Here is a 19,572-nt window from a genome sequence, read left to right on the forward strand (position 1 = left end):
ATAATAAATATACAACTCATCTCTCGCCTACTCTCTGCCCTCTTTATTCGCCTCTCTCCCCTTTCTCCTAATTTCGCTCGCATCTCTCCTCCCTCTCCCAATCTCGCTTGCCATATATACAATTACATATGTATAAATATAATAACCGATATATATATATATATATATATATATATATATATATATATATATATATATATATATACACACACATACACACACACAATTCACCTCTCCTATTCTCTTCCCTCTCAACTCGCCTCTCATTCCTTTTTCAATCTCTTTGGCTCTCTCCTCCCTCTCCCAATTTCGTTTGCTATATATACAAATACATATGTATAATATATAATTATCTAACCGATATACATATATAATTTACCTCTGTCCCACTCTTTGTCTCTTTGGCTCGCCTCTCTCCTCTTTCTCACAATTTCGCTTGTTTCTCTCGTTCCTATAACATGTAACTACAAATCATAATTATCAAATTGTAACTATAAAGAATAATTAAACTATTGTGATTAGCTATGTGTGAAAGTTCCTAATTAGATACTTGTAAGACAAGTTTGAACTATATTTTTAATTTATAATAATATTTAAATTAGATAAGTGTACTGCTCTGAAAATTTTCCCAATAATATAACCATAGTTTAAAACTTTTTAATAGTTTTACATACAAATATTTAGAAAATATTTTTAATGATAACAATAAGCTTTTGAAGAATTTTGCAGTGATTAAACCTCCCATCACTCGGCGTCACTGTACCGCTTCCGTCCGCCTCGAACCACCGTGGCCATCGCCTCATTCTTGTCGGCGCCATTTCCGATGCCATCTTCCGGTGCGGCGGTTGATCCATCTATCAAGAGTTCATCATCGATACCTAATCCAGAGGTTGAAGTGGATGAGGACGTGGAATACGAAGAAATTGAGGTTGAAGTTGAAGAAGAAATAGAGGTAGAAGAAGAAGAGGAAGAAGAAATGGAGGTAGAAGAAGAGGTAGAGGAGGAGGAGGAGGAGGAGGAAGAAGTAGGAGGCGAAGGATCAATTTCACTGAATGTAGATGATAAAAAAGGTTGGTGCTTTGTGTTATCAACTCAGTATGCTGATATCTAAGTTGTTAATCATTATTTTATTTGAAGAATTAAAAGGTCAAAAAACACACCTAAGTATTTTGATTTGTTGAGTTTCATACATGAACCATACCAAAATGTTCAGGTGAAAAACTTATAGTTGAGGTGTGTGTTCGATAATCATTTGATTCTAGTTTAGTTAGGAAATTCACACACTTATGATTCAGGTATGAAACTCAAAAAATAAGAATTGTTTTTGATGTTTACTCTTATTCAAAATAATACTTGGATATCTACTTTCGTGCTATTTTTAACTGTCTGTATGCTCTTTGCTTGCCTGCTATTTCATCAGAAGAGGTAGAGGAGGAGGAGGAGGAGGAGGAGGAGGAAGAAGAAGAAGAAGAAGAAGAGGAAGAAGTGTCGGAGGAGGAGGAGGAAGAAGAAGAAGTACAAGGTGAAGGATCAATTCCAATGAATGTAGATGATAAAAAAGGTTAGTGCCTTGTGTCATCAATTCTAGCATGCTGATAGTAAGTTGTTAGTCATCATTACAATACATTGGTATCTACTTTTTTGCTATTTTTAATTGTACTGCTATTTCATTAGAAGAGGTAGAAGAGGAGGAAGACGACGGCGACGAAGAAGAAATACAAGATGATGAAGAAAAAGGTCAAGGATCAAGTCTACTCAATATAGATGATCAAAAAGGTTAGTTCTTTTGTATTATCAACTCCAGTATGCTGATACTTAATGTCTTAATCATAAATATGTTTTCCTTTTTTTTTTTTTTTGGAAATAATACTTGGGTGTCTACTCTCTTGCTATCTTCAATTGTCTTGTCGCTTTTGCTCGCTTGCTATTCTGTCTGGTTGTTTTTCATGCCAAATCATTGTCATTTTGTGAGAAGAAATGGAACATTGTTGCCTTAGGGAGAATATTGGGATTGCTATTTACTCTCTCGCTCAAGCTTTTAGTTTGCATGCCTTTTCCTTTTTGATTTGTGTTGTTTTTGGGGTGCGTGTATGTGTGACTGTGCGCTCAATGACAAAAAAACATTCAATAAGAGTGTGCATTATTTTCCCTTTTAAAGAAACAAATCAATTTACATTTAAAACTTGCCTTTCTTGTGATTAGCCTCGGATCTACTATTGTCGTTCTATTCAATGCTATTACCCTTCACATAGTTCTCCATTTGCTTTTCTACAAGGCTTCAATCTATTATCGTTATCTTTTTGTTTCCTCCGTTTGTTCTTTTTGTCATATTCCTGAAAGGCGCTTGCCTTTTGCCTTTGGTAACAAGGCGAGACGAGGAATTATAACCTAGTTCCTGCAAGGCAAGGCGACTTCAGCGCACCACGACGATCGGAAGGCGAAATCGACGTGGCAATGTAATAGGCGCCCTTTTTTTTTTAGGTCTGATTTTTTTTAATTATCTGGATTGATAATTAAAAGCCAAATTAGGGTTTTTTGGGACTGTACCTTCGCAAGACTGCTCCTCCTCTTCTCCTTAGATTTTTCCAAATCGCGCGATCCCTGGAGACCTCCTTCTTCATGACTACTGCTCAGGTACGACTGTAGGTTGCCTTTTTTGTTTCTTCTTCAGAGTTTAGTTCTTCTCTTCTTCTCTTCTAGTTCTTCTTTTCTTTTCTTCTTCTCTAGTCTCTACTCTGTTTTTCAGTATTGAGACTATGCTTTGTTTTTTCGTTGGTTGTGGTAGTGACTAGTGAACTCCCTCTGTTTTAGCGGTAGTGAACGGAGTGCTCTCTGTTGTAGTGCTCTGCTCACCGCAATCTGCAATCTGCAATTTGCCTATATTTTTTTTAAAAAAATTAATCTTTCTATAGTTGTTTCTTCCCTACCTAATTTAGTTTTATACTAATCAATATAATATTTATTTATCCATAAATAGTGAATTTGGACTTCTACTATCTACTAGTAGTTTTTGAATTGAAATATTTGCTAATATATGTTATTGCCATTAAGATTTTGGATATTTATATATGCAATTAAAATTTTAAATTTTTGGTATTGATTGGTGCCTTAAGTCAAAAAGGTGAGCGCCTTGCTTCATGGCGAGGCAGACCCTTTTTGCCTTTTGTCGTCTTTTGCCGTCTAAAACACTGATGCTAAGTGATATTTCCTTTTCCATAATGCCTTATGGGTGAGACATGTCTTTCTTACTATTTGCCAGGAGAAGCATGGCACCTACTAAGGTGCAACACTTTTTCAAGTAGCTTTCCAGGGTTCTCTATCTCTCCCTGTCATCTTTAGAAGGCCTATCTTGTACACTGTTGCAATTTCCCATTAGTGTTGGGACTGCATTTGATGATATCAGGCACATTGATAGTCATTGTGAAGGTTCCTATTCTGCCAAGTAGAGCAATCACTCTTTCAACCTCCCAATCAATCAAAAACCTTATGGAAATTAGGTTCCATCCCTAAGCTGTCTAGATGTTCTCTACCATTGCCAACTCAAAAGGTGATATCCTTCCTCGGGTTGGACAAGAAAAACCTGATTATCCTTCATAGTCTAACTCCATAGGTGTCAGTGGACTCATCAGTGCACCACTGCTCATTTTGTCCATACTTCTATTGTATTACATTCTTCCATAAGGCTGGTCTATCTTTAGCATATCTCCACAACCATTTCTTGAGTAGACTGCTTTTTTGGAGCTTCAGGTTTCTAACCCCCATAGTTGCACCATGTTCCATTTCACCCAATTGAAATCTTTATGCTCCCTTTTGCCATGCCATAGGAAGTTTCTTCCAATTTGTCTAGAACTTGGAGTATCTTTGGCAGGTATAGGAAAGGGAAGAAATCACGTAGATTGGTAATGAGTCAAGAGTACAATGGTTGAAAAATGGAGGCAAGAACACAAAGTTCTTCCATCGGATGGCTAATTCCCACGAAAGATACAATCCATTGACTTATTAGAGGTAGAAGGTCAAGTCATCACTGAGCTGGAAGCAATCAAGAGTGCCATTCAAAGCTACTACCGAAGAGTGGAGACTAAATATCAATATACATGGTGAAAAAATCATTTCATTAGAAGATCAGATGTGGCTACAGAGGAACTTTGCTTAAGGAAGAAGTATGGTAGAACATCAAGTCATGTGCAATTGATATGTCACTTGGCCCAGATGGTTTCAGTATGAATTTCTTTCCGATGTTCTGGGAGGTAGTTTAGGGTGACATCATGGGTACAATTTATTATTCCGTGAGCACCAAGCATTTGAAAGAAATTTGAATGCTACACACATAGCCCTATCCCTAAAAGAGCAGGAGCAATAGAACTAAGGGACTTTAGGCAGAGTGTACAAAAGAATTGTAAAAGTACTAGATGAAAGACTAAAAGAAGAAGTGGAGACATCAAATGGCTTTTGTGGAAGGAAGACTGATTATGGATGTTGCCTTAATAGCTAATGAACATATAGATACAAAGATCAAGGGTGAGGTAGTCGGCTTGATGTGCAAATTGGATATTGATTAAGCCTATAACCGTGTGAATTGGGGCACCTGTCTCGAATTCTCCATGAGGTAAATACTACCTATCGATCTATAGTCCTTCATGTTCGAAGCTCCAACCGTTTGGAGATGATGACTATGCACGAACCATTCATACTTTTTGTGAATTCACCTCTATGTTGGAACATAACGGTTGTATCCATCACATTGGTTTTGACCGTATTCTAGCACTGCTGGAATTTTCCAGCACCAAGAGAAACCATCAGGACCAAGCTCTCGTGTATTCATGTCTCATGCACATGCACTAGTGGTGGTATCAAAAGGTTGAAGAGGCTACAAAGAATTGTTGTAAGATACAATAAAAAATTTACATACAATGCATTGGAAGGTGGTACCACATCTCTTAAAAGGCTTGGTGTGCTCGAGTGACAGATCTCTTGGAACGTGGACTTGGAGGTTCATCTATTGGATATAGGCTCCGTGGAGGGCAAGTGATAACACATGACAACAAGGATGGGGTCGGGTGGCTAGAAACATGTTATTACCCTATGGATGTGGACTATGGGGATATATCATGAAGAGATATGAAGTTAAGCGATCACATCACTTTTAAAGTTGGCAGTGAAATTTTTCAGATTTTGGAGGGATAGGTGGTGTGATGATGATATTGTGATACTTTCCTTTTTGATGATTTACAACATGTTGGCCAAAAGGATATGATGACTCATGAGGTTTACAAGGCAGGACATAAGATGACATATTTATTGGGATTTGAAGTTCAGGAAATTTTCACAAGATTGGGAGACATAAATTCCAAAACTTGATGAAATGTTTTGTAAACAAAACATCACAAAGTTGGAAGAAGGTACTTAGGGATTGGGATGGAAGGTGGTATTGTTCTGGCCTTCTAGGTGAAATTCCTAGTACCAAAGGTAACCTAAAGAGAGGATACAGGTTTGGGAATCTCTTTGTTTTGATTTTAGTGAGCCAAGAGAGGTTTATTTGTTTTTTTTACTGTCTGTAAGGACCAAGGAGGGTATTTTTTTTCGAGACAGGTAAGGTAGTAAGGAGGGTATTCTGATCGCCAAAAATCTGAGTGAAACAGCTATATTACTAGTCTTTATGCAAACAATTGACAAGATTAGAGCACTGCCTGTAACAAGTTAGTTGTGGTACTTCCATATGGTGGATGGTACTGAACCTCTTTGGTATATCATAGTTGATGCCTACCTACTAGTAAGGATGTAATGCACTGTTAAACTTTCAGAAGAAAGAGAAGAAGATGCACAGGGATGCTCTTCCTTTGACCCATGTGGGTACTTTGGAGATTGAGTAGGATAGACTTTCTTGTTTTTTGTGAATTATTGGTGTATGCACAAGGTCACCTTCAGTTTAGCTGAATTCCTATCTTGGTTTTCACACGACCTCAGTAAAATAATTAATTTATAGAAGAATTTCAGAATATAAGAAAGGACTCTTAAAGCATGGTAGACATGATCAGGAACAACTTGAGAATAAAGACACATTTTAAATTAGGGAACATGATACCATTACTATGATATTTTTATGTTTTTATTTGATTTAAACATATAGCTTGGAATTGATATTTAATAAATAACAAATCATGAAGACATTATTTCATCTTAGCAATGTTATAAGGTGGCATACTTCTCATAAAGATTTAGGGGCGACCAAACAATCTACTATAAGAAACAATCTGCACAGATTGTATGAATTCAGGAAGGCTGATGTGTAAGTCAAGGATACAAGTCTGAGGAGAAAACAGGATCTTCATCAAAAAATAAAAAAGGTACATGATAGAGTCTGACGTGTGTCCTCATGTGTGTTATTTGTATTGGTGTTTAGGTCATACAGTCCAGATATATTACTATATTTGGGTCTTCTCATACGAAGGTTGATTCCATTGTTTTTAACATGGTATTAATATTAATAACACTCAACAACACCGTACCCAGATTAATATTACTTATCCTCATAATTCAGTAGAAATTTCTTTCAACTTTACATGTGTATTGAACAGTCTTAATCTCAATGTAGGGTTGATCCAGAAAAAAAAGAGTCTAGAATCTTCTTGAAGTGCTTCTTTGTGTTTTGTGCTGATGTTCTCGTTCTGGGATGCACCAAGTTTCCTGTGTCCTTGGTTTATCTGTTAGGATTACGCAACCTCTGTTTCTGTTCAGATTGACTTCATCATGGAGGTTCTGCCACAGAGAGCTTGCTTGTGTTTTATGGTGGGACATTTACATTGGAAAGAGTCTTTATTGATATATTTCTTCCTTGTAGATGGTATCCAAGTTCTGGAAGCTTTGGCGCTTGAACACCTCTTAAGATCAGACTTTTCTTCTCAACAAGAACTTGTAGCAAATTTACCACAGCAAACCCCTTTGATTGAAGGTGCTAATGAGAGTTGCAGAATTTCTGATTCAGATGGAACAAGAGAGAGGATAGATGGTGAGAACTCGTATTATATCATATGGGAACAATGGTTAGTTTTGAAGGAAAGATTGTTTATGGTATTCTGTAGACTCACAGAGATCCATTTGGAGCTCTTGCAGGAAAAAGAACCCACATAGATTCTGATGTTCAAGCTTCTGAATTTGAGGATGGTAAAACAAATACAGAGAGAATCCAGCGTTCTGGTCAAGAACTGGATGCTGAAACATTGACTGATGTTTCTGGCAAGGTGGCTATTGGTATTCCGTTTACTGATGGAGGTGATCAAGAAGCTATGGACAATTTAAAGCAAACATCACCAAGGTTTTAGTTATACTGCGGATTCCTTGGTATATTTTGTTGTAGTTGGAAGTTGCGGGTTTATGCTGCTTTTGAATGTCTCTTATTGGAAGTTCTTTTCCATATAGTTTTAGTAGAACCAAGTTGATAGTATCTAGTCTTTCCAGGTTGGATGTTCTCAAGACAAGGCAAAGAAGTTCGTCCCCTGCTGCTGATTCTAGGGGAGAAAGCAAAAGATTAGCAATGAGATGTGAGTTTTTTGCAAGGGGTTGGTGCATCAAAGGGAACTCTTGTAGATTTCTTCACATAAAGGATCATGTGACTAGCCATGATAAGGATGGTGGTCTAGATGATACAATGATAAAAAGCAAACTTGCAGACGGCAAAGGTAATCCTGACCCGTAATCCTTTAGATTTTTGTTAACGTACTTTACTTTGATATTGTGAAACCTTTCTTAACTAATTGGGACGAGGTTCCTTATAACCTATAGGTTTGGAAGAGAGTGGCAAAAGATCAGTGCTGGATGGTTCTTCTGATTCAGTACAATCAGCAGTTCAATCTGGAGAAAATCTGAAATTGAGAGGTGAGGAGGAATTGCATATGCGTGCAGATGGACCTTCGTCTACCCAAGACTTTAGAAGAGAGAGTCTTGGATGTAAACCGCACTTGGCTGGTTATAGCACCTCTTCTTCACCATTACTCAAAGATGGCTCCTTACATAAGAATATCCTTCATGATGGAAAGCTTAGCTCAGTCCTATTGTCTGGCAGTTACCAAAACACAGTAGTTTCCCCTTACACCTCAGGTTTGGATGATACGAATCATAAGAGGAACCGGTCTGTGTTTGAAAAACATGGTTTGCGAGTCTTTAATGACTCTGTAGATAGGTTGTCTCATCATTGTTCTTCTTCGCGGAACGTAGATGCCCTTGATGATCAGAAGCTTTTGGATTGTAGCCAAGAGTATTCTTCTTCTAGATCCACCTCTTTGCATCATACGTCTTCAGCATTTCCTAGTTCCAAAACTGAATTTTCTCAGATTGATTTATCATGGGACACACGATACTCATCTGATTATAGAACTATGGCGCCTTTTGACGATTGGGAGCCATCTGTTCCTTTTCGACCATCATTCTTGCTTAGTCAAATGATTGGATGTCCTGAAAGTCTATACGATCCTATTCGTGATAGTATTGATCAAAGTAATGTAGGAGATGGACCCTCAAAATTGTCTTCCTCTGCAAAAGGAGGGACTGTAGTAACCAAGCATATGCAGGCAAATGCTGATCCAGTTTCAACAGGAACCTTGGGTCCAGAACAGAGCTCTAATGAAGTTCCAATTTCTGGTAATATCTACCATAGGGATATATTGCCTGACTACCTGTCCGAGAAAGATATGTCTACTAATGAAACAGATACAGCAGATACAGCAGTTGCTCATCAGGAAATCAATACCTCTTCAAAAGAAGATAAGTATTCAAGATCTGCTAACCTCAGAGGTGCCACAAAAGCAGATAAACAATTATCTACTGAACTACCGCGCACCAGGACCAGAAAAAAGACACAATCAGAGTCTGAGAGGCTCAGACACGGAACTGAAATTGATATTGACCGGAAGACAGACAGATCTGTGAACAAAGAGTCTAGAGTTATGAAGCATTTTCATGCTGCTCTTGTAGAATTTGTTAAAGAACTATTAAGGCCAACTTGGAGTGAAGGTCTCATGAGTAAGGATGCTTACAAGATGATAGTCAAGAAGACAATTAATAAAGTTGTCAACTCTTTGCACCCCAATCAGATTCCTGGTACAGCTGAATCCATCAGACAGTATCTTGATTTATCTCAGCAAAAACTTGCTAAGCTCATTGAGGTCAGACATGCTTCGAAAATAATGCCTATGCTTTAAAGAGTTCAGTCCATGTGAAGTCTGTTCATCACTAATTTGACAAGTAATTTGTGTTTGCAGGCGTACGTGGAAAAATATGGAAAATCGTGATAACATTAAATGAGCTTTGGTCAGCATAAGGGTGCATGGATATATATGGAAAATCTTGAATCTATTAAATCAGTTATGCTAAGCATATTGCCAACAATAGTGAATTGGTAAAGCCCAATTTTGTGAGCCTAATTTGATACTTCTAGGGGTTAGAATGAAGACTTCGGAACCTTTTATTTTGTGTACGGATTTTCTCTGTTTAGCTAGGAACTTTTCTGCTACCTTTATGGGTTGGAGGAATTTTTCTGTTGTGTTTACTGATGCAGCACTTGTGTCCATAACTGAAGTCAACTATCGTATTGTAACTTCTCATTGGGGTTATAGCAATGGCAGTTCCTAAATAGGTTTTGGTGATTCATGTTGTTAACAGTATCGAGTGTTGTTAGTTTAGAATATTAAAAATGTTTAAGGTCTTAAGCTAAATGTTGTCCGTGTCGTACAAATATTATATTTGTATGTGTTTGGCACCTAAAAATAGGCGTCATTTATTGATCAAATTATCAAGTCATCAATATATCTGCTCCTTTTCTCTTATTCTTTGATCACATAGGTTTCAATAACTTCTGATTTCATTCTTCTGGCACACAATGGTATCATGGTCTATTCCATTGGCTTATGGATTTTTCTTTGAGATGGTTTCAACCTAAGAAAATACAGTAAAATATGTAAAAAGAAAACTTACCTTCTGCCTATCGCACTAATCAATGTTTAAATAGTACTTCTCTAATGGGGACTTGGGCCAATGAAAAGGTTATCTGAATTTGGTTGTACATACCTTATGAAAATGTAATATGATGTACCCTTCGGGGTGACCCAGTGGTTTGAGCTTGAGACTTACATGTTGGAGGTCTCAAGTTCGAAACCCCTTGCCAGCGAAAGCAAGGGGTTTGCCTTTTGGGTCGAGCTCGTCAAGCCTGGTACGGGTTAACTCTCCTATGTGGTTTGCGAGCTATTGCATAGGAGCGGGGTAAAGGGGTTTTACCCCGTGCGCACCCAAAAGGGTAGCGGCTGCGGTTTTCCCTTGTCGTAAAAAAAAATGTAATATGATGTAGATAGATTTTTTAGAATTTTTCAGTTACCTCTCAGGCTACAGTAGGTACGGACCGAGTTCTTGGAAGGTCATTGGGTATGGAAATTTCAAAAAAAACTTGCAAGGATCCTGATGTAATCACTGCACAATCTTTGTGCTTCGTTTATTTATATAATGCCCATTTATCAGAAATGTAAATTTAGAAAACTTTAGTACTTTTTTGTATTTGCATATAGTTTTGGTTTGAGATGAGTTTGATTGGAGAAACATGATCCATGAGGATTCATATAGCTGGCCCCAACTGATTTGGGATTGAGTTGTATTAGTACATGTTGTAGTGGGAATTAGGGGCGTTAAAAATCGAATTGAAACCGATACGCGAACCGAAAAAAAGTTATTCGTTCACCGGTATGGGTTATTGATTAGCGGTTTTGGTAATGCTTTTGATTTTTTTAATTATCGGGGTATCAGTTCTTAACTGTTGAAGTTTCTTCTTAACGGGGTAACTGATAACCCGCTAGTAAATTAAATAATTGTATTTATACCATTTAGTATATGAAGTCCTTGACTTAGAGTTTAGTTTCATACTTTTAGTTTAGGTTGTCTCAAACTTTCGGTTATTCTACAACGTGACAGTGTTTGCTTTTGAGCAAGATGCATTCTGGCAACTCATGTGCATGGTTCATTTAGTTTGTCGGATTGTTACCTTGTTTCTAAATGATTTTTCATAATTTATTTGTGTCAAATTTTAACGGTTTAACAGTAAAATAAACGATTAGCCAATACCTTAACGGTTCTATAATGGTTTAGCATGTCTACAAATCAATAACTGATAAGTCAAACCGATTAACTTCAAAACCGAACCAAATCGACCGATACACAACCCTAGTGGGAATAGTTTGACACAATCTGTATGTTGATGTTATCAAAGGCTAAAAGCGAAAAATTCCCACTATAGTTGCGTTGTTGTTAGAGCTTTAAGTGCTAACCAAAAACGATGTTCAACTTCAAGGCTTAAATGCGCCTCAATTGAGCCTTCATTGACACCCATTCTGATATTGAGTAAAAAGTGTTGTATTTGACTGTGCAACTATGTATACACAAATTATGGATCTTATAACTTTTGGCTAGGTGTTCCTACATTGTTGAGTGAGGAATCTGTTGAGACCATAGCCATATGCTTAGGCTTTGACTTATGAATTTGGAAATTATCTATGATGTAGTGCCAAAAAGAGAAACAAGATAGGAAGTATCGAGAAATAGACAGAAATAGCAATTGGAGAAGGAAGTATAGAGAAAATGAATAAGAAAGAAATGGAGAGATATCAATTTATCAAATATTATTTAAGTTAAAGTGTATAGTAAAGAAATTTGTAAGTTTTATATATATAAAGTATGAACTCTGAATTTGGAATTCCTAAAATAAAGAAAATTCTATCTATAACTGTGAGGTAAAAACACCAGTAGATAAAATCTTATCTCTCGCTAAAAGACGAGAGAAAATCTCATCTTGCTACATGTTCAAGGTGCTATATGTCAAGATGCTGAAGTAAATTACCATTTATTTCTGCACTGCAAGATAGCTACAAATCTGTGGAACATGTTCGTTTGTATACTCAGGGTTAATTGGACAATACTGAGAACCACTTTTGAGGTACTAACACACTGGGCAAGTAATTGGGAAGAGAGAATCAAAGGAAGATTGGTAGAAAAATGTCCCTGCTTGCATCTAGTGGACACAATGGAAAGAAGAGGTGCTTTGAAGGGGGGTTAGCAGCTCCCAGATGATCAAGATGAGATGTTTTAGTCTTTTGTATTTTTGGTGTAAGCAAGATTTAGTGAGGGAAGTAGATAGTTTAGTGGAGTTTATAGGCCAATTATAAATTTTTGAAAATTTGTTTTTGGGTTTGAGAATGATGGCCGAGAACTTGAGGAATAGGAGGCTTACATGTGTAGGTTGGTGTTAAATGTGCGAAAATTTGGGTGAAGATGTCAATCTCCTCCTTTTACATTGCCCAATGGCGTTAGTTTGTGATGGGAGTTACTGTATTGGTTTGTCTTCAATGGGTGATGACAGGCACGGTCAAAGAAGTACTGTTTGGCTGGACTTTTCGAAGGCGGGTAGAAGACTCAGGGCATGGGATGTGGCTGGCTCCACTTGCACTTATGTGGACTATTTGGAGAGAACAATATAAGAGCTTTTATCAGTATAGCAAAGGGGCATCAACATAGCCTCTAGATGCTTACTATGCTAAGAGGCGCAGGAAACCAACAAACATTTGCACTGCAGAGTAAAAACACTAAGTGTGGGCTTTATTCTTCAATTTAGCTAGTCTAAACTGGTGTATGCCAGAATACACAGCAGACTTATTGAGCTGTTGGATCAGAAGAGGGGGGGGGGGGGGGGAGGGGGGGGAGGGCAACAAGAGTCAAAAGAAGTGGTGGAGGTATCTGGTGGAAGATTTGGAAGGGAAAGGAATCAGAGGATTTTTAAGGAAAAGATGCTCAATACAGAAGGTCTTTTTTTTTTTTTTTGATATAATTAGTTCTATTGCAGGCATCAAGTAGATGCATGATAGTTACAAAAGCTTAGTAGCAAAAGGTCAACTCTCCTTTACATTGTTAATTGAGAATCAGGGAACGGACATAGTTCAGAAATGAATCAGGGCAATCTAGAGGGGATAAATAAACCCAAGCATATAGAAACATGAGGCAGTTAGCTTTTAAAGATTGGTAGGTAGTTGATATTCCATCAAAGCATCTTCTACTCCTTTCTTTCCAGATACTCCAAAAAATGGATGCAGGTATCATCTTCCAGATTCTCTTGATGGTGCTATCAACTTTCCAGCAACCCCAGCTTATCAGAACATCCCTGATATTCTGAGGCATGACCCATTTGAGGCGAAAAAGTGCTAAAAACATACTCCACAAGTTTGCTGTCATTCGACATTGTAGAAATAAGTGGTTGTGTGTTTCTGCTTCCTTCATGCACATATAACATCTGATAGCCATCTGAAACTTCCTTCTGGTCAGGTTGTCTTGGGTCAGACAAGTTCCATGGAGTGCAGACCAGCTGAAGCAACTAATCTTAGGAGGCAATTTGATCTTCCATATAAGCTTCCAAGGCCAGTGGAAAGTAATTTCTTCCTTGGGTTTTTGGTGTAAAGAATAAAATATAGAAGAGGAAATCCAATTAGTGGATTTCATAGGTTCTTTGTAATGTAAGTTCTGTTTCTTTTTTCTTCTTTTTTTCTCTCTTCTCTGTTAATACTTTTTGGAAGTGGCCATCATAGCCCTTAATGCTGAGGTGAGTTACCAGTTTCAAAAAAAAGTATAGCGAAGGACTATGTATACCTAAAGAATAGCTTTGTATTATTTGATTTCTTTTTGGTACACCCATGAGGTTACATTTGTTAGGTTTAGAAGATCCGGTGTTGCTCCTAGGAAGTCATTTTTTGTATGATTTTTTGCCTTTTGGTATACTTCTTGAGTTCTTGTTATGTAGGTATTTTTTTTGAAATTGGTAATGTTGTATTCAGTATATAATGCTGGCAACCTTTAAAAGAGAAACAGGGAGAAAGGGAAGGGTACTTAATGCCCTTTGTTTATAAAAGAATTTATTACCTGACTAAGAATTTTAGTCGATTCTTCATTGAAACAAGTTAGTTTAAACAATCACTAACCTAGTATGACTGAGATATTTAACCACTTGATGAGTACTCAAGAGTGGAGCAGGATTATAAGTCGAAAATATGAAACCAAAATTGATGTAGTAACTTGCCAGTCCTGTAGATTCCGTCTAATTCCAAGTCCAATAAATTCCTCTTGTAATCCTGGATGTTTTGTACTACAGTCTCCTTTTACTTTTAGATGGACCTTCATAGGGTGGAAGAGAAGACACCGGGCGTGGGTTGTTGCTCCACTAGCAATTGTGTGGACTGTGCGGAGAGAGGAATAGGAAATTTTTTGATGGCATACATCTAAGGAATAGCTTTCCTTTGGTACACCCATGAGGTCTTTATATGTATAGAAGATTGGGTATACTCCTTGTACACAGGTGTTTTATGCCCTTTGTTTATAAAATCTTATTACTTGATAAAATAAATAGTTTCCTTTTTGCATGAAATAGCAACCCCGTGTAATCTCTCAAATGGAGGTGGTGTGTACATCCGTAGGCATATCTTACCCCTCCATGTGAAGGTAGAGAGGTTGTTTTTGATAGACTGTCGACTCAAGTGAAGCAAATTAAAGCATGAAAAGGGAATACATTACAAAGAAGTCATGATGAAATTAATTAAAGAAAGGGCAGAGGCAATAACAAATAAAACGATGTGCCAACAACAAATTAGACAACACTGAATTACCTACTATTCTTCTACCCTTATTCCCAACCTCCATATCCTCCTATGTAAGGTCATGTCCTTGGTAAGCTGCGGGTGCCATTTCTTGTCTAATCACCTTCTCCAATGTTTCTTCTGTATACCTCTACTTCTCCTCAGACCTATCATGGGATTCTGTAAGCATTTGATAATGTAAGCCTCACCGTTTTTTCTCCATCCGCCTATAACTACATCTTTTATTCATAGTTTCTGATATCATGTTAAGTTCCTCTTATTCATAAAGTCTTGTCATATAACTATTTTTTGTGTCTATTATGCGTTTCCTGCACTTCATGTATTTCAAAATTAATTTATTGTGCACTTTTCTTTGTTAAAAACCATGATTTAACTGTGCTTTGTATTTAAGTTTAAAGCTAACTATGTAACAAGGAGATTCAAGTTAACTGTAAGTGACCCCCTCACGCTCTAAAACTAGAAACTAAAAGAAGCGATTTCCTGTTAATAACTTGAGTGAGTATTCTCTTTACAGTTCCACTAGCAGATTGAAAATGAGGAGTACCCTTTGTGTTAGTTGAGGTAATTGGAAACACTGCAGCCTGCAAAGTGCTCAGCGCATCACACTTAGGACTCTGTCTACTTCTGATTTCAGTGTATATGCTGCTTCTTTAGTCTGTCTTCTGGTTTGGTGCTCCTATTCCTCATTCTGCTGTTCTTTTATGTCACTGTGTTCTTCTCTTTTATCTGTTTCCACATCACATGTGTTCTATTCTCTGCTTCTGCTTTTAGTGTATATTCTGCTTCTTTAGTCTGTCTTCTGGTTTGGTGCTCCTATTCCTCATTCTGCTGTTCTTTTATGTCACTGTGTTCTTCTCTTTTATCTGTTTCCACATCACATATGTTCTATTCTTTAGACTTGTGAATCTTCTGCTTCTTTATCTGTTTTACTCATCTCTTCTATATGCTCAAATGCTCAATTTTTGATTTACAACAGTCTTGGGAAGCCCAAACATAGAACTTACTTGCTGGGATCTATTGTCTAGTTGGTGATTCTGAAACTTAGAAGCTGTCACTGTCTGATTTCTAGTCAATCCGTGGCCAGCTCACAATGCTTTAACTTGACATACCAAACCATCTCACCTATTCTGCTCTGGTCTAAATTGCCATGCAAAAAGATGCCATGCAATCATTATTCTCAGAGAGGCTTTATACATAGTTTACGCCCAAGTTTTTTTTGAAAATGGTAATGTTGTATTCTTATATGTTTTAATTCAATCTTTTATAAAAGGCATAGCTGAAAAGCTCTGTCATTGTATTTTTCGTCTTCTCAATGTTTTGATAAAGCAAAGCAAAATAACAAGTTGCATTTTTCTAATCTGGAGTTGAAGCAAAACGTATCAAAGAAAAAGGAAAGCGAATGAGTGAGGCTGTTTATGTAGAAAGATTTATGATTTCCCTTCAGGATGGGTTCTGTGACAGTTCATGGTAAATTTTACAGACAAGTTGCAAGAACATATGACTGTCTAAGCCTCCATGTTCACGAGGCGACAATGACTTATTAGTTTGCATCATGATTTTGTCTTAAAGATCCTTTCTGATTTCCAACTCATTACCTTGAAGATTATCTGTATAGTTTACAATTATCCTTAGCCTGTTGCCTCAGCAAATAACACGCGAGTAATATTTATGTGTATAAGTCTGAACACTAATTATAGTTTATGACGTATCCCAAAAAATGGTGAAATTGTGGTATACTTCGGATTCTGGTGTTTAGTACTACTTTGTGGGACTACACTGGGTATGTTGTTGTTGGTAATACTGTTGGGTTTGAGGTCCTTAGTGCATGTTACGCTATTATTAGCAACATAATGCTTTTGTTGTATGTGCACCTGGATTTTGGGTATGTTGCTGTTGGTACTACTTTGTGGGGTTTGACATCTTTATGTGCCGATGGGTTTGGAGGTCCTTAGTGCATGCTATTCTATTATTCGCAACGTAGTGCTTTTGTTGTATGTGCACTTGAATTTTGTTCCTGTCACTATTTGAATGTGAATATTAGCACTAAAGCCAGGATGGTAGATGAGGTTATCATTTCATGGGTTAGCGAATACTATATGTTATAGCTCTTAGCAGGCAAATCTGAAAAATATGTTTTTCAGAAGAGTTGATAGAGAAGACCAGAATGACTCGAATCCAAGAAATGCAATTGTATAACAACACATCCATGAAACAACACCAAATGACTTGATCCAGGAATAATAACACATCATGAAAAAACACCAAATGACTCAATCCAGGAATGCTGCAACCATGGAACAACACATCCATGAAACAAGACCACAATAACTCCACTGAGGAATAAAATGAATTCTCTCTTTCAGTTGATCGTGGCATGCCCTTTGCTAAGATATGTGTTTGGTCCATTTGGTATCACAACTTTAAATAGGAAATCTGTTTTTAAGTTGTTAACGTCATGTTATGAGTTGTTAACTGATTCATTTTGAGTTTTTGAATGGTGGTATAGTGTTGGACACACCAAATCATAAGTTGTGGGAACTCCTTCAGATACTAATGTGGAATGCAGTATGCTGGACTCATCTAGGAGAATTCTTGTTTAAAGTTGTTAAACTTGTTTACTTCATAACACATATAGTTCTTACTCTACTTCTATTTCATCCTAGCAGATTGCTGCGCTCCTCTCGAGAGCACACATTGTTTGCTAATCTTTCTCATCTTGAGTACTTTTTATGTAGTTGATACAGCAGGTTGGTCTACGATTGACTTGTGAAAAAACACTCGTGCCATATGCTCATCCTCGTGGTGCTATAAACTTAGTCCATGACTACTTTTTGTGTACATTGAACGCTTGGATCAAACCCCACGGTCCTTCTCAACACCAGAATGTCATGTTCCTAAGAAATGTTACATTCTCTTTAGTTCTTCATCGATTCTGTTATTTGCAGCAAATTTGAATGACATGGAGATAGTGCTGTTGGTTCTAATAGGTATTGAACCTTTTGAAGGTTGTTCTAGTGTGTTGAGGTTCCAACTGCCTTTAAGTTGCTATCTTATATTTTAAAGTAAATAAACTTCTTGATTTGTCTATTGGAAACCGCCTCTCTATCTCGGAGGTAGGCATGAAATTTACGTACACTCTACCCTTTCCAGACCCTACGTTCTAAGACTACACCATGTATGTTGTTGTAGCTTCTATCATTGGAGATCTGATCATTTTGCTTTATATCTTTTCTTGCTATTATACATCCTTTTACTGTTATTAGCTGCACAGTACTAAAGCAAGTTCCATGATTGTGGACTTCAGGCGTGATGGTATCGCTAAGTTATGTTGCTCGGATCCTCAAATACTGCTGCATCCTTGTCGGATCCTTCAAAACTGCTAACTTTTGGGGGATCTGACAACCAACCAGTATCATTTTTGGTGAATTCGACACACAAAAAAACATCTTTTTTTGGAGGATCTGAATTCGACAACATTTTGTGAAGGATTCGTGTAAGATGTCGTAGAGTATGGTCATTGTGTTGATATCTCTAATTTTATGCAATATCATGAGATTATTACTCTTATCTCGCCAGACTATGAGTAAAGATTTTCTAAGAAGTATTTTTTTCATATTCAATTTTGTATTGTACGAGAAAGGAATTCCTATTATGTATGTGTGCCTCGAAAAAGTATAGTACTCAATTCCATTTTAACTATTTTACAAAACTAGAAATTTATTCTTGGAGTAGTTTAATCCATATCTTCCAGCAAACCAAGCTTGAAATTGACATTTTTTAACCCTTAGTCATGTTACAAAAGAGTTTCAAATTCATCAAATATCAATCGATACGAATCGAAGGATGATGTTGCTCTATTCTTGTGATTTACTATCTTTCGCTCAGTTGTAATTTACGTGACATTATTTAAGTCTTTTTTAGATAAAGTATGAAAAAGTATACATGGATTGATATTGTAAAATTGACAAAAAAGAAGAAGTAAATGAAATTTTTAGTTCCAAAATTAAATATTTATCTATGACATATATTTCCTATATCCATAATTACTTGTTCATTTTTGAATTAACACATCTATTAAGAAAAAAATGATAAATTATATGTTAGGTAAAAATTTTTTATCCTTTCATAATCTATCAAAATGAACGAATAACTAGAAAATAAAGAATATTTATATTTAAGCAATTCATAAAGATAAATATGTATTAATGAATCATAACTTAATAGTGGAAATATATGTAGCTAGGAATAAAGAATATTTATATTAAAGCAATATATCTACGGCGTATTCATCACTTTTTGTTTTTTTATTTTTTTCAAACTTCTTTTGAAAATACATTCTGTTAGTTAATATATTGAAAGTATTCTCTTCATTTTTTTTTAGACCTTATTTTGTTATATTCTATCTTATTTCAACTTTATTTTTGAAATTATGTTAAATTATGTTATTATATTTTATTAATTTAATATAAACACGTCATACGAATAAAGCCAAGTATTCCATTATTATAAAGCTAAAGAAAAGGACAATATTTTAATCTGACAACTGACACTTGTTTAGCCACCCATACCTTACTCATCCTCTTTGATGGGTCCCAAATCATCCTTATCCAAATTTATTTACTTTATCCAATTTTTTTTATAATATCTTTTTTTAAATGGTAAATTTTTTTAAAAATTATAATAAAAATAGGATGGGTAGTCCTATAATATTTTCATAGATATAATAAATGAGTGACTTAATTTGTTTAAGTTCGGTATAATTTAAGTATTTACTTATATACGTAATTGATAATTAATCGATACTTTTATGCATTATACTTCTAAAAAACATAAGAAATACATATTTTAAATAATTGAAAATTAAAGTCATTTATTATATTAGATAAAACAAAATTTTATTTTG

At 36.2% G+C, this 19,572-nt stretch overlaps 1 protein-coding gene across 3 annotated transcripts; it reads left to right on the forward strand.

Moving 5' to 3' along the window:
* The first annotated feature begins 639 nt into the window (after positions 1-639).
* Positions 640-18,385, forward strand: LOC101250369 (protein FRIGIDA-ESSENTIAL 1). Of its 3 annotated transcripts, none has more exons than XR_002027243.3 (9): positions 640-1,070; positions 1,421-1,561; positions 1,675-1,776; positions 6,839-7,006; positions 7,111-7,312; positions 7,456-7,676; positions 7,780-9,158; positions 9,255-9,391; positions 17,974-18,385. XR_002027243.3 is itself a non-coding variant. In XM_019212757.3 (8 exons), exons 1-8 carry the CDS (start codon positions 824-826, stop codon positions 9,282-9,284), a joined length of 2,490 nt encoding a protein of 829 aa, XP_019068302.1. In that variant the 5' UTR covers positions 640-823; the 3' UTR covers positions 9,285-9,818. The 3 variants fall into 3 exon arrangements, 1 of the variants encoding a protein (XP_019068302.1); XR_002027244.3 differs by lacking the exon at positions 17,974-18,385 and adding an exon at positions 13,348-13,860; XM_019212757.3 differs by lacking the exon at positions 17,974-18,385 and having other exon boundaries at positions 9,255-9,818.
* The last annotated feature ends 1,187 nt before the right edge of the window (positions 18,386-19,572 follow it).

The sequence above is a fragment of the Solanum lycopersicum genome, chromosome 3 (genome assembly GCF_036512215.1).
Source record: "Solanum lycopersicum chromosome 3, SLM_r2.1".
Taxonomy (NCBI): Eukaryota; Viridiplantae; Streptophyta; class Magnoliopsida; order Solanales; family Solanaceae; genus Solanum; species Solanum lycopersicum.